General features: G+C 42.3%; 1 protein-coding gene across 4 annotated transcripts in view; it reads right to left on the bottom strand.

The window, feature by feature from the left end:
* The window catches only part of SLC25A13 (solute carrier family 25 member 13), a 179,888-nt gene that overhangs the window by 102,352 nt on the left and 61,703 nt on the right, over positions 1-15,833 (bottom strand). For all 4 annotated transcript variants that reach the window (XM_031454931.2, XM_031454932.2, XM_064487552.1 and 1 more), the window contains exon 4: positions 6,458-6,573. In XM_031454931.2, the coding sequence (XP_031310791.2) occupies positions 6,458-6,573 (116 nt within the window). The remainder of the gene's footprint in view (positions 1-6,457; positions 6,574-15,833) is intronic.

Genomic DNA, 15,833 nt, shown 5'->3' with positions numbered 1-15,833 from the left:
GCCAATCAGGAGCCAAGTCAGATAGGATTCATTCTGGGCAATGGCCCTCGTGGGGTCCAGAGATACGAGTCCAGCTCAGGCCGTCCCTGGACTGTCACAGCACCTCCCAGTGACCATCACCTCCAGACCCCACAGCTCCATCTCTTCCCGCAAGACACAGCCCACAGCGCATCCCCTTGGTGCACAGGCTCCTCCAGGTCTGCTTGGATAGCCTCCCTCCCTTCTCCCCATGTAGCCTGCTTAACATTACAGACAGTATATCCTGACATCATTCTACATATTCTCCATGTGTTTACTGACTCTCCCTAAAAAGCTCTTCGAACAGAAGGAATTTTTAGTCTTACTGCTGCTCTATCTCCAGTCTTACAAAATACTAAGCATTCAATATTCTTTTATCTCACTCATCCAGTAAAAGGTTTCAAACACTATTTGCCGATAACTACCAAATTTCTGTCCCCCAAATTTCACACTCATAGATCTAAGTGCCTATTTGACATCCTCACTTTGGTATCCAACAGGCATCAAACTAATACATCCAAGAGCAAGCTCCTGTCCTTTCCCGGCCAGCAGTCCTCAAAGTTATCACTTAATACCTCCACCCTTCCAGCTGATCTGGACAAAGGCTTTGGAATCATTCTTGCTTCCCCTCTCTCTCCTCTCTTTCACAGCCCACGTCCAGTCCATCAGAGAACCCTGCTGATTCTCTCTTCAATACATCCTTAACCCCACTCAGGTTGAAGCTACCATGATTCTGCATTTGGATTATTGCAACAGCTTCCTAACTGTTCTCTTTCTACTCTAGGCCTTCTATGGTCTATTTTCAACATAGCAGTCAGAGCGATCCTGTTAAAATATAAACCAGATCATGACACTCTTCTGCTAAACAACAACGACAACAAAAAATCCAATCCTGCAATGGTTTCCCAGTTCACTTACCACCAAAGCCCAGGTGCTAACCTTGACCTACAGATCTGTTACTTCTCTGAGCTCCTCTCCTACCAGGCCACCTTGCTTCACTCAGTTCACATGGGTCCTCCTTGCTGTTCCTCAAATGTGCCAAGAGCACTCCAGCCTTCAAACCTGGGCAAAGGCCGTTCCTCTCACCTGGGACAGTCTTTTCCCCTCCTCCATCCCCATTCTGTATCATCAATTCCCTTACCTCATTCAAATTTGTGCTCAAAAGTCACTTTCTCAATGAAGCCAACCAAACCACAGTACACACAAAGAAGAGAATCTTCTGTTTCATAGCTCATTGAAATCACCTAAATACCACCACATACCCATTTTACTAAGTGTCTTAACATTATCAACTTGTGGATCAACAAACTATGTTCCACTGGCCCACCAGCTGTTTCTGCAAATTGTTTCATGGGAACAGAACCGCATGCATCCATTTACATAGTAGCCATAGGAACATAAGAACTGAGTAGTTGTGGCAGAAATCCTATGGCCCACAAAGCCCAAAATATTTGGCCCTTTACAGAAAAAGTTTGCTGCCCTTGATTTGGCATATTCCAAGTTGCAGCAATTAAGACAGTATAGTACTGGTGCAGAAGAGACAATTACAAAAGGACAGTTCAGAAACAGACCCACACTTGATTTAGGATAGCAGTGTCACTGTGGGGCAGTAAAAGAAGGAGTGATTCTTTTAATAAGTGGTCCTGAGTGAACTAGATATCCACAGGGGGAGGAACCCTGACCCCCCACCAGATGCAAAAATAAACAACAAAATAGCCAGTGAATTCTAGAAAGACTAAACTCTAAATTTGAAAGGAAAACAAAACTTCTATAAGATAATACAGTAGAATATCTTCATATCCTTGGGATAAGCAAAAATTTCTTAAACAGGATACAAATGTACTATCAATAAATGAAAATGCTAGTAATTTGTACTCCATTAAAATTAAGAACTTAAGTTCCTCAGGACTCCATTAACTGAGTAAAAAAAAAAAAGTGCAAGTCACAGAGTAAAGACATCTATCAAATACGTAACCCACAAAGGCATTGTATCTAGAAAAGAGGCACATAGTGAAGAGCATATTCAAACGGCCAATAAACTTTTTTAAAAGTTTCAAAACCCATAAGTAATCATAAAAATGAAAATTAAAGCCACAGGGTGAGATATCACTAAAATGAAAGTGACTGATAACAGCAAGAGTTTGCAAAGAAGTGGAATAACTAGAACTCTCAGACACAGATGGTATGAATGTAAACTGGTACAACCATTTTAGAAAACTGTTTGGCAATATCTCCTGAAGCTAAATATATACATTTTGTTTGACTCAGCAATTCTGCTCCTAGAAATGCCTACACACACACACACACACAAAATAAAAATATATAAAAGAATGTCCAAAGCACATTTGCAGCAATCAAAACTGGAAATATGCAAATGTCAATTAATGGTAGAATGAGTAAATATATTAGAATAAAGTGATGTTATGGAATACTATACAGCAAAGAAAAAGAACAAAGTGAAAAAGCATGGATGAATCTCAAATAAAATTTGAGGAAAAAAAGTGAGTGAAAGAATACATTTTGCAGCACTTCATTTTTATTAAGTTTAAAAGCAAGAAAAATCAACTGATGGTAATAAACATCAGTTGTTACCATTGGGACTAGGGGGCAGTAAGAGAGGTGTTGAGTGCTGGTACCATTCTCTTTCTGATCTGGATGGTGGTAAAACAAGTATGTACAACTGAGCAAATTCATCAAGATATACACTTAATGATTTATGCATTCTTCTGTATGTTATGTTCTACTTCAATAAAGTACAGTTTAAAAAATCAAGAGTAAAAAAAAAAATCACTGGCATATAAAATTGGCTAAAAACTCAAAGATTTAGAATACTTTTTTTCCACTCACGTGGAATGGCAAGTTTTTAAGTAGAATTTCGCATTTATACTGATACACTGTTATGCACCTGTTGATGTCTTAAAACACAAATATCAGGTATCAAAATAGGAAAACATGGTGAGAACTAGAATATTGGACGTATTTTTCCCTCAAAGAAAATAGGATAATGTAACAAACTAGGTATCAAAGGAACAAAGCCGGCCTAATCAAGATCTTTTCATTGTGGCAAACACAGGGAGTGACTCAGACATGAGAATGCGTAAACGTAAACGAGGCCTCAGAGAACACAGGGCAAGGCTTCCCTGAAATGTGACACTGAGAAGCTCCATCTGATTTCTGTTTAGTGTGTTGGGAGCATGAACACGGCCGGCTTGTTGGCAAACACTGGTGCTTACCAAGCTTAGTCCTAGAAGCCCTGCTTCAAACAAGCTCTTATGTGGAAACCTAATAGGTAAACAGATAAAGCATGTAACTGCTTTCCTCTGGACGAAATGCAAGGCCAGGAGACAGGGAATCTGAGGCCACTCGCCTGCCTTCCCTACATGGGAAGCCACCCGCTGGCCCGCTGTGTAGTGCAAAAACAAGGCTCACCCCATGGCCACAGCTGACTGTGCTAATCTGAGGGTAAGAAGGCAGCCCTTCTTCTCTTGCCACTCCAGGCTTCCCCTCCCAAAGAGGCACACTCAGGTAGACAACCTTCTCAAATCCAAAAGGATCATTTTTGGGTGAAGGATTTACAGGGAGCTGAGGACGTCACCGGAGGTAAGAGTGCCACCTCATGCATCTCAGACAGCCCCGTACGGACACAGCCAGGGCACAGAGTTTGTCTAATCTTGTGGGTTTATGAGACCAAGATTGACTAAGTAGGTCCTCTTTTCTGCCCAACTCCATCTTTTAAAAAATTTCTTCAACCCCATTGTGAGTTTCCTGGAAAACCTATTTCTTTGTTGGCTTCTTCTAAAGGTACCTGCTCACAAAACACTCCTTAGGCTGCCACAGTCCCATAGGATTTTGTTTACATGGGCAAAAGCCTGTTGTACACAGCGTTCACCTCCACTGAACAACTCGACCATGCCTTATGAAATATGTAAAGTCAGCTATTATTTTGCAATTTGATGGTCATTCGGAGATCTTCTTTGTACTATACATATCTCTTTCAGTCTAATCCTAAATAGAGATTAATAGCTCAGAAAAGCCCAGGCTACATTTTATGACACCCACAGGGTGAGGACCCCATCAGCTCATCGTAAACGGACACAGGACATACTCTGTTTGCGTCTTGTGACACAGGCAGATTCTGAGACTACCTGCAGAAGGCAGGGTCCTGGGAGACGGGTGTAAGTTCTTCTATAATAGTCAGTGCAACCGATGATGTAATCAGAATTCTAGCTTCTTGGAAGCCCCCATTTCTTACTCACTCTTTTGTCTTCAGAGATGGGACAGTGTGTAACACAGTAAGCAAATTACTGGCTACCTGGCCAGTGATTAAACTGCACCTTAAAAGTAAAGGGCTTCCCAAATAAAAAAGAAAATCCCCCTGTGTTCTCTCAGGGTATTTCTTTTAGTATTAGTATTTTGATAAAGGCCTTTGTTTTCCTCATAGGCCCTTCATATGCAGTAGATCTTCTAATCCTTACACAGTCCTGTAAGGTAGGTTATTACCTTGACTTTAGAGATAAGGAAAGTAAGACTCAGGATGCGGAAATGACTTGTCCATCAACAAACAGCTGGTAAGAAGCAGAAACAGCCCACAGGCCACTGTTTCCTCTACTGTTCGCAGATGATGCCCATCTCCCACACCCTGGGGCTGTCCTGTTCTTTCCTTCTTATCACACTAACACACACACCCCTCCCAGCACTGGCCAGAGTCTCGTTTCCTTCCTGCCCAGGGCCAGTGGTGTGGCCAGTGCCACCCACAGCCCCCGACACTTCTTGCCCATAAAGGCTAGACTGGTCAGAGTCCAGGAAAACGTCTGAAGACTGTCCCTCAGTCCCCCATCTCCAGCCCAGCTCTCCCAGTCCCCCTCTAGCCTGCTGCAGACAGGAGGAAGACGAGCAAGAACACATGTGTGCTGAGCTCATGCAAACCTGTAGGCTGGCTCCCCTTGTCCAACCCAAGGAAATGCCACCATAACCTTCTCATCAAACTGACTTCCATAAATCAATACCACCATGAGCTAGCGGCTCATTCATTACTTGACCATTTTAACAGGGACATTTTTATGGGTGTTCCACTGAAAAGTTGTGGTTACAGTGAGGCTAAGAGGAATTAGGTGATGGAAAAGGAAAAAACTAACAATTATTCCAGGGATTTTTAAATATTAAATAACCCTAACCAAGTGTTAACGGAAAGCATCTGAGCTTCTAGGTTATATGATACTAACCAGGCAAATATACGTGTTTTGCCTCTGCCCTGGGTGATCTAGCCTTAAATAACTGTCATGGCAAAAGGATGTCGAGAAACGGGTAGGGGAAAGAAATGACTACTAGAATAAATCTACCACACTGCCTTAGCTATACTTTATGTAGTTCTTATCTTCATTTCTGATAAGGGAAATAAAGAAAGGACAATTAGCTTGGCTCAGAGACAAAAATGGCAGAGCTAGAAGGAGCTAAGTCTCTCCAAGTCCAGAACCACTCCAGAATAGATGGTGCCCTATTACATCATCTGTATTTCCTCGGTCTGTACATTTCTCCCAAGTCAGACAAGCTCAAGAGGTCTGAATGATTTGGAAACAATGAACAAAGACGCTTAGAATGTGTGCATTAGCCATTTCCCCTGAATGAGCAATCTGTATGCTCCAAAGGGCTCCAAAATTCCTCACGGCAGCACTGTCTACATGAGGTTCACATTCACAGACCACATATGCTGGATGCCGCAAAGTCCAAGGGAAATATGGTACCTTTAGTCCAACGGATCTTCAGTAGCCCATTGATTTTTCAAAAAGAACTCACCACTGCCCTGCCACGCCTTCATTTTCCCTTTCTTCTAATACTTAAAAGACTTCAGGGTTTTCTGCTGCTTTGCAACTGATCTCCATGAAGACAGCTCTGCCTTTCCAAATAAAGGCAGCAATGGCAGCAGAGCAGACCCTGCCATCCCAGCTATGGGGGAACGTGTCACTTAGAAGAACAAGTTCCTCATGCACTGCTCTGAACTACCATCTCGTGTTGTGCCTCTGGACACATGCTACTCCATGAGGGTACAAAGGGCTGGGAACATGAGTCCCAAGAGTCCCTTCTTCCGTAGGGACTTCACTCACTTCTTCACTCTACCCATGGAAAGCACTATTGATGGTGAAGGGAATGAACTAGACAGTCAAGCCCTGTCTACACTCTACAACCTTGTGACAGAGTCCTCAAGCTACGTCCTTCCTGATAGTTAAACTGGAGTATCAGGGCTGCTAAGCCAGAAACTCATTTTTTTCAAGAAGGGAGACATTTTTTCAGGAACCAGAGCCTCCAAGCACTGAGATATCTTTGTTAAAAGGGATATGCCTAACTCCCTAAAAGCATTTCCATACACTTCATTCCTGGAAAAAAATAAATAAAATGCTCACACAAGTCCACACTTACTCAGGTATGCATACATGCCCCTTACCAAAAGTCACTTCTCCTTTGCCAGCTTTGTCGAACAGCTGAAAGGCCACCATGAACAAAGCATCCGGGGCACACAGGACAGATTCAAATGCAACAAATTCTTGAAAGGATATTAATCTGCAACACAAAACAAGCACAAAGCATAAAGTCAGTAGCTTGTGGAAGATAAAGGCATACACAAATATACACAAAGGGAAAAAAAATAAAATGTCACTGTCAAAAAAGTAAAATTAAAACTAAAAGCATGTACACTTAGCATTTCTTTTCATATATAGTGGACTGAAATAACACACAGAATCTAACAGACATGACAGATTTGAAGACATGGTGACACGTTAAATGCATTACAATTTCAGATGTACTGTTTTATCCAACATATTACTTTTGTTTCAGGGATATTGTTAGATTGTAGAATTAAAGGTTACATACTTTTGATTAATACACGATTGTTAACAGCAAAACAGACCAGCTCTGTCATTCACTAATACCTTTCTACACCATGTCAATGTCAAAAAGGTTCACAAAGATTCATTCATTACTGATATCTACTGGCCACGTGAGGACTGAAATAAAGAATGATACTGGGGGTGGTAGACAGGACACAGATAAATCAGACGTGAAACGTGACCCCAAGGAACTTCTCGCCTGGTAACATGAGCCTAAAATACTACACAGGAAAGACAAATAGTAAAAAAGGGATCAATAATGATAATAGAATTTTGGTAGGAAATCAAAGAATGGTCTGTGGCCGAAATGGAATGTGAACTGGGTCTTGAAAAATTAGTGAAATTCAGGTATGCAGTAATGTGCACAGAGGAGGGGTCACTTTAAGCAGGGGAAATGCCTACAGAAAGGCAGATAGCAAGAAAGCTGGGGAGTGTACATGGAAAATGGTGAGGAACTGACTTTGGACAGTAAAATGCATTAGAGAACACTGGGAGGTTCAGAGATGGGCCTGAAGACAAGGAAAGGACTTGATCTGTCTTCTCTAGGAAGCAAGGAGTGATGGAAAGCTTCTGAGCAAGGTCGTGACATGATCCAGACTACCTAATAGGAAGAACATAACAGGCCATAGATGCTCTGACTTCCAAGGAGTAAATAAATCCACAAAGGCAGTCCTAGAAATGTTCTTTGCCATTATTTTGTCTTTCAAACGTCCAAACGTTCCTATGATTCGTTGAGATAGCCCAGGTCTCTGGGGGATACACGGGGAGGAAGAAAACTGGAGTGTTTTCCTATGTTTCACAGAACAATTACTTCTAAACATCTTATAGAAAGAACACATTTTTATACAAAGAGTTACAAAGTTAACTAAGCTATTTCCCAGAATGTCACTTGATTATAAGAATGCCACCAAGAAAGGAAAACTGATGGTGTGTTCATTACACTGTCTCTATGTCACTCACCATCCAAAAATACATCCTTCCGAATGAATGCAGGGGGACATTCAGAAGCAGCGTGTGTCACAGAAACACACTTGCCCAGAACATTTTCTCCTCTACTGTATTGTCTGTCTCACTGAGAATCTTTGTGCAAGTAAGAGCAGGGGAGGGTGGGGATGGCAAGGGAAGCACTTCTGAGTTCCTGGCTGACCTCAAGGAGCTGACCACTTGCTGGGGGAAAGGAAGGTAGTCACGGGCACGTGTCCCCACCAGAAGGCAAGCACGAAGTGTCAAAAGTCAAAGAAGAAATACAGCATTTCAGGGCCCAGGGGTAGGGATTTGTTCAGCCTGCAAGAGTTAAGGAATGCTTTGTGGAGGTGTGGTATTTAAAGAACAAAGAAAAGATCTGAGTGATCATCTACTTCAGTTTCCTCATTTTAATTTTGAGAAAACCAGAAGTTAGGACTTGTGCAAGGTGAAAACTGGCTTCTGGCATTTGGGCCTGAAAACCAGGCGTCCTGGTTCCCATTTGCTGGAGACAGAATTCCTGTTGGTGTGGGAGGAGGGAGAGAAGGGAGAAGGGCAGGGAGAGGGTGATCCACACTGTGGACAGAACAAAGTACAGACATGATGACCAGTGGGGCGTGCTGTGTCAGAGAAGGACAAGGCGTTACCGACCCTGCACCTAATGATCACACGGAGTAAAAGAGTGGATGATTTGTAATGCCAGTCACCTGAGAAGGACCTTCAAGGCCAAGTTACAGAATCCTACCCTTTTTTTTTTTTTTTTTGCAGCCAATGAGAAGTCACTGAAGACTTTAGGGTTAATAAATATCAGGTTCAGGTCTTTGCTTTAGAAAGGGAACTGGTGTGGCAGATGAATTTAACCCAAGAAAGACAGATGGGGGAGAACAGCCTGACAGCTAGAGACAGCAGGAGTCTAACCAGAGCTGGAGCACCAGGATTGGACAAAGAGGAAAGGCTGGAGAAACACAGCTGGGGCAGGGATGACAACACTTGAGAGCCACTGGATATCAGAGGCTGAGGGCCAGGGAAGAGGCCAAGTTACTTCCAAGACTTCTAACTTGGATAACGAGTGGGATACCACCAGCAAAGATAAAGACTGAAAAAGGAAAAAGAAGGGACTTGTGAGAGAGTAAGACCAATTCTGACCGTGCTAAATTGGAGGTACCTGTGGGCACTGAAGTATGGTGCCTGGCAGGAAACCAAAAGGACTAGCGTGGAACTCAGGAGCAGCTGGTATGAACTGAACTGTGTCTCCCCCCAAAAAATTCACGCTGAACTCCTAAACTCAGAGTATTTTACTTGGAAATAGCACTGTTGTGAGTGTTATCAGTTAAGATGAAGTCCTACTGGAGTACAGCAGGCAGCCAACCCAGTGTCACTAGAGTTCTGGTGAAAGGGGGAAATCTGGACCCAGACACACACAGGAAGAATGCCACGTGACGATGAAGGCAGAGATCAGAGTGATGCTTCTATAAACCAAGGAACCCCAGACTGCCAGCAAACCCCCCAAAGCTAGGGAGGAGGCATGGGACAGATTCTTCTTCACAGACCTCAGCAGGAACCAACCTTGCTGACACCTGGATCTTAGCCTGCACAACTGTGAGAACACAAATGTCTTTTCTTTCTTTGTTTTCTTTTTAAAGCCACCCAGTTTGTGGTATTTTGTTATGTCAGCCCTGGTAAATGAATACAGAAGCCAAGACTGGAAACACAGATCAATGATTTTTTTAAACAAAGACTAAAGGTCGGAATGACATTGCCCAGAAGCATTTTACCAAGGGATGCATGCTCACCCAGCTCAGCCCAGAGGAGCACCACAGAGCAGAAGAGTGTGTGTGTGTGTGTGTGTGTGTGTGTGTGTGTGTGTGTGTGTGTGTGTGTGTGTGTGTGTGTGTGTGTGTGTGTGTGTGTGTGTGTGTGTGTGTTTAAATCTGTATCAATTTTTTAAAATTGAAGTATATTCAGTTACAATGTGTTGATTTCTGAAATGTGTTTGACTGTCTGCTTTCTTCTCACTCCAGGGACCGCCTCGGGGCAGACACCAATCACCCCACAGCCACACACTCATCTCATCAATGGCAGTTTAACAAGGAGAAAAACAATCCTATGTGCTAAATTAACCCTGCACAGACAGTAGGTGAGTTAAAGGCAGATCACACAGTGTGCTATGTAGAAATGGGACGTCTTTTAAATTTAATGATCTGAATAAAAAAAAGGCTTAAACACCAGTAAAAGAGAATCTCACCTGTCTAGAGAATAGTATGAGAAACCCGAAGACTATCTATCTGGGTGAACAAATCCTCCCCTGGCAACAGCAACGCGGTTTCATGACCGTAACTGGCCAATGAATGCGCTGGTATTTTAGGCATGTTACAGATATCAAAAAGGTATGTAATTTGGTAATCCTGTTAGATACAGTGTTATACATCTATGTAGGAGGTACAGAGACGAACCATGAGATCATAATGTTTTACTGTTCATCAAGATCATTTTGGATTTTCAACATAATCTAATTAGAAGGCTATCAGAATAATTATACAGCGCTATATTCATTTACAGCATGATATCTAAAAACATTTATCTTTCTATCTATATTTTTTTTCATATAAACAGTACTCCAGTCTTGCCTTTCAGATTTAATGGGTGTTAGCATAAGCTACAACAAAGAATACAAGCTCCATCAAGTTCAGACCTGGCTGGCAAGCTCACTTAGCTCCTTTTCCACCCCCAACTTCCCAAACATCTTTGATGATGTTAGATGTCCTCTAAAATAAGTCATACACCTCTGATGAACTCTCTGACTAGTATCTAAGGGAACAGTCAGTTTGACATTAACAGCAGTTTGACATTTGAACAGCAGCTAACACAGAAGTCGCATTTTCACAGGCCTCCACCACAAGATTAGGGGAGAGCAGGTTTCCAACTACTCTATTTCATGATTCTAACATGAATAGAGATTTTTTTTTTTTAAGCAAGCCATTTCTGTTTTCCAAACCACCAGAGCTACTGTTCTTCCGAAAGCCATTTATAACAGCGGCAGCATGACAAGTCCCTCAAAGGCTAGGTAAAACAGCTGGAGCACTACACACTGCACCACATACTGAGAGCCAAGGAGGAGAGGGGTTGAGCGCCTCTGTCCATCGTGCCTAGGACGGTGTAAGATTGCGTATCTCCTACAGACATAGGGAGACGCTAGAAGGATACGTACCAACACGATGGCAGTGCTTCTTTAAGGTAGCAAACCTTAGGCCTCCTCTCCCCACCCCTCTGCCCTTCTCAGCTTTGCAAGGGACAGCTCTTAGCCTGGAGATACTTCAAATATAAATATAACAGGGAATATAGGCTGAAAAATTATGATATTATGGAAAAAGTGTTAAGTAATAATCAGAGAACTGGAGATAAATTACCCCATGAATTCAGAGGAAGGAAAAAGTATTGTTATATTGAGAAAGGAAGAGATGAGGAAAGTCAGTGAAATTAGGAACACACCATGTCAGACAGGAAGACAGGACCAAGTGGTCACATACCAGCTGTCCTGCAGCAGAGGGAAGGTGATCGAGTGGAGATGGGGGGTGGTGGCGGAAGGCATCAACTTCCATGGGGCTTCTGCAGCTACTCTACGCACTAGGCACGGGCCAGCACTAGGCATGTGCAGATGAAAAGTACGATTTCTGCTCCCCAAGAACTGGAGGTCTGAGGGGGCAGACGGCAAGCCAGGAACCAAGGAAGGAGGGTTGGAGACGAAGAGCCACAGGGAGCACACGTGTACTGGGGTGAGGGCAGGTGCAAAGGAAGCTGTGGTGCTCGTGACGGCAGACAAAAGTCTGGAACTTTTAGTGATGTGATGAATTTGTGCTTCACAAAGGAGTGTTAAGTGAACTGGGGGGAGAAGAGCCTGGAGTTGGGGAGATGTGCTGGCTGAATCCAGGGAAGAGTCATGAAGACCTAAGGGAGGTGGGAGGACACGGTGCTATGCTCTCCCCTCCAGGGGACAACCTGACCACACAGCAAGAGTCTTCAAAATGCCCACCCTCTGACACCACAATCCCACTTATTCTAAAAAATTTATCCTAAAAAATAATCAGTGAACGTGTGCAAACTTTTATCTACAAGAATGTTCAAGCAGCATTGTTGGTAACAGTGAAAAAAGTGAAAACCACCTCAATATACAACATTACATGACTGATTCAACAAAGAAACGTTTATACACAGAAAACTATGCAACCACTACAAATTGCTACAAAGTTACATCCCGAAGCAGAAAGTCAGCTACACAAATGCATGTAGAAAACAAAACCATTTTGTTAAAGATGGACAAAAATGGTATTTTATACACATACATAAAAAGTTTGAAGGAACACCAGAGTGTGAGCAATGAGTATCTCTATGTAGCTAAAATACGAGAAATTTAAGGTTTTTTCTTTTTGCTTGCCTATATTTTCTAATCTCAGTAACACACACTATATTACTTTTGTAATAAGAAAAAAACAAAAACTTATATGAAACGAACAGCAAGGACCTACTTATATCACAAGGAACTATATTCAAGATCTCGTAATAATCTATAATGGAAAAGAATCTGAAAAAGAATATATACATATGTATATGTATAATTGAATCACTTTGCTATACACCTGACACTAACACATTGTAAATTAACTATCCTTCAATTAGAAAAAAAAACAAAAAAACAAAAACCCAGCAAGGACCTAAACATGGGTAGCAGCAGAAGGACTAAGATGGGTGGGGAGAACTGGAAAAAAAAAAAAAAAAAAAAAAAAGCAGTAACTGATGGGAAAGACTCACAACAGCATGGGCTCTCCAAGGTGGATAACTCCATTCTCCTCCTCCCTGCTGTTGTCGAGTCTTGCTCAGCAGTGGCATGTACCCCATGTGGTCCCTTTCATCTCCCGCTTGCCTCCTACCTCCAGGCCAACTCTGTGGCTATGAAAGTTGAAGCAAACGCACATAAGGATCTGATCTGTTTGGACTTCAGGAAGTCTGGTTGTAGACAACGCACCATATCAAAATCCAATTACCACTTTTACCTAAGGTTCTTAACCACAAGAGCACTTTGCAAAAATAACTTCTCCTTGTAACCAACCCTCTTCCGTGTGTTCCAACAGAAGCCAAACAATTGTCCAGGATAAACAGCAGAGATAAAAGTAAAATCTAACTCCAGAAACTGGGTTCCAACCACCAGACCACCCAAGCTCAAGTATCTGTGAACGTCAAGAGAAAAAAACTAAAAAACACAGAGCTAGGCTCTTCTGTGATCACGTTTATCCAAAGAGTTTTGGCCTCCATGATTTTAACATTTTTAATAGATTTGGGGGTTTTCCAGTTCTTTTATCTCCCTCTAAAACACCTTGCAAATATACACAGTTCAGGCCACCAAACATATATGTGCACTGCACTTACTATATGCCAGGCAATGGCCTAGGCACTAAGGATACCATGAAAATGAGTAAGACTGATAGAAACCATGTCCTCAGGGAATCCCATTCCATGCGAGAAGGCAGTCAATGATCACAAACATATATAGAGACAGACGATTCTGTATCAGGATAAAATAAGAGAAATGCATTAAAGTCGTACTTCTGTGCTCTAGCAGGCCTATTGAATAAGTTCAAGGCAGGACCAGAGAAATCATTTGTTTTCTTAAACTTCCCATGCAGCCAAGCTTGAGAATGATGGGGAGGTACAGAGGTGGTAAGGAAATGCCTCTTGGGGGTTGGCATTAGGATCTGAATGATGAAGAGGAAGCACCAGGAAGATCTGAAGCAAGGATATTTTGGCAGAAAAAACCTCAGTGCGGGGGCTGGCCCTAGGACCAGCCTTCCTGGGCAAGCCCATGGGGCAGGGAGACACCTGAGTGGCTGGAGAGTAGAGGAGAAGGGAGCAAGGAGGGAGATGGGGATGAGGCGTGTGCAGGGTAGACAAGCTGGGTGGACTTCATTCCAAGTACACGTGGGAAACAGCCACTCTTGGAGGGTTTTATGCAGGCGAGTGACGTGAGCTCATGGAAACAACACTCAGGACATCATGGCGCACAAAATTCAGGGCGAAGCAATGAGTCCAGTGAGAAGCAGCTGCAGTGGACTGGTCTGGCATCTTAGCAAGAAAGAGGAAAACTGAAGCAATCAAATCCAGGATGTTTTCTAGACAAAGAAGGGGGTGCTTGTCCTAGAAATCAAAGCACACAGCTTTTCAGGCCCCAAGTCAGATGCGCCCTAGGGCAGTCAAGAAGCAGACTCTGAACCCCAGAGTTACTGAGGACATGAAAACTGTGTACTTAGGCAGATGATGATGGAGGCCATAAATAGGATTTTATTTAATAAGCCAGTTGATGGTCAGTGAGTAAACAAACCAAGCTTCAACAGCCCTAATTATGTGTACTTAATACAATTGTTCTTAACACACTGTAGAAAATGACAATGAATTATTATCTAATTTTATATTCTAACAACCATTAGCAATAAGATAGAAAGGGGCCCGAGGTCTAGTTTTCCCTTTGCCTAACTGGCTGCGTGATCTTGCAAGGCAAGCTGAACAGACCTCCTTTCCTGATCTGCGAAAGGTGCTCTCTCTCTCTCTCTGATGCCTTTCATGCTACAATCCCATTTTCTTCCACCTCCAGTTACAGGGAGCCATCCGTGTCCACCCTGGCTCCAGCACGGCCTTGGCATTCCTGGGAGCGCATCTGTTCCGAGGCCAGCTGGGCTCCTCAGCTCTACCATGCATTCGGGTTCAAATCTCACTACAGCGTTTGCCAAGGGGCTATTTAAATTCATTGGCTCCAATGAAATCTGGCAGATTGAATATTGTTCAAAAAAGCAGGCTACTGCCTGGCTTTAAAAACCTATTAAAGATTTATTAGCAATTTTACAGTATTGTTATCATGAATTTAGCCTATAAATACCACCTCTGCATATATCACTGCCTTCCTATTGCTGAAAGAAAATAAATATACAGACTCTCGTAATTGGGGGCTTAACTCGGAAAGTGATCTGCCCATACTTTCAGCTCTACCTGTCCGTCCACCACCTTGCAGCTCACTCCAAACAGCACTCAAGCCACCCAAGGCTGACTGTGCCAACTAGTGGGATTTACAGAGGGCATTCTTGTGTCTCCAAAGTGTTCTTCCTTATCAGAGGGATCAAACATGTTTAACAAGTGTGATTCATCCCCACACAACTTCTCTTTTGCTAATAGTTCATTTAATTACATACTCAAAAATGTCTTTCAACTACACTTCCTCTGTACCCTATTCCTTCTTCCTGCATCCTGCTACCTTTCCCAACCTCCTATCTTTTAACCTTTGAGTCATAAAAAAGCTCTAATTATGGCCAATCCCCACAAGAGTAACACTGTCTCAAGAAAAAAGAACCACCACAAGCTTTTCAAAACTAGAGACAAATCATATTCTCTATCCCCATAAGGCTCTATCCTGTTATTTCTGAAATACTAATAAAAAATCATTAATTTAAAAGAACCCTAAAAAGTTATATTACATTGTTCCTATTCTGAATAATTACCAACATTGAGAGAGTTTAATAATGTGTGCCACAAATATTCTGCATTTTAATTACATCATGGGGTAAACAGCAGTTTGAGATTTATCCAAAGATGGGTTTTTTAAAAGAAAAAGTGTACTTTGTGAGAATGTAAATTAGTACAGACACTGTGGAAAACAGTATGGAGGATTCTCAAAAACTAAAAATAGAACTACCATATCACCCAGCAATTCCACTCCTGGGTATATATGAAAAAAAAAAAAAACTAATTCAAAAAGATGCATGCATCTCAATGTTCATAGTAGCATCATTTACAATTGCCAAGATACGGAAACAACTTAAGTGTCCATCAACAGTTGGATGGATAAAGAAAAAGCAGTATGTACACAATGGAACACTACTCAGCCACAAAAAGAATGAAATTTTGCCATTTGCAGCAACATGGTTGGAC

The sequence above is a fragment of the Camelus dromedarius genome, chromosome 7, assembly GCF_036321535.1.
Source record: "Camelus dromedarius isolate mCamDro1 chromosome 7, mCamDro1.pat, whole genome shotgun sequence".
NCBI lineage: Eukaryota > Metazoa > Chordata > Mammalia > Artiodactyla > Camelidae > Camelus > Camelus dromedarius.
Note: the sequence above shows the minus strand (reverse complement) of the source record. Positions and strands in the feature narration are given on the sequence as shown.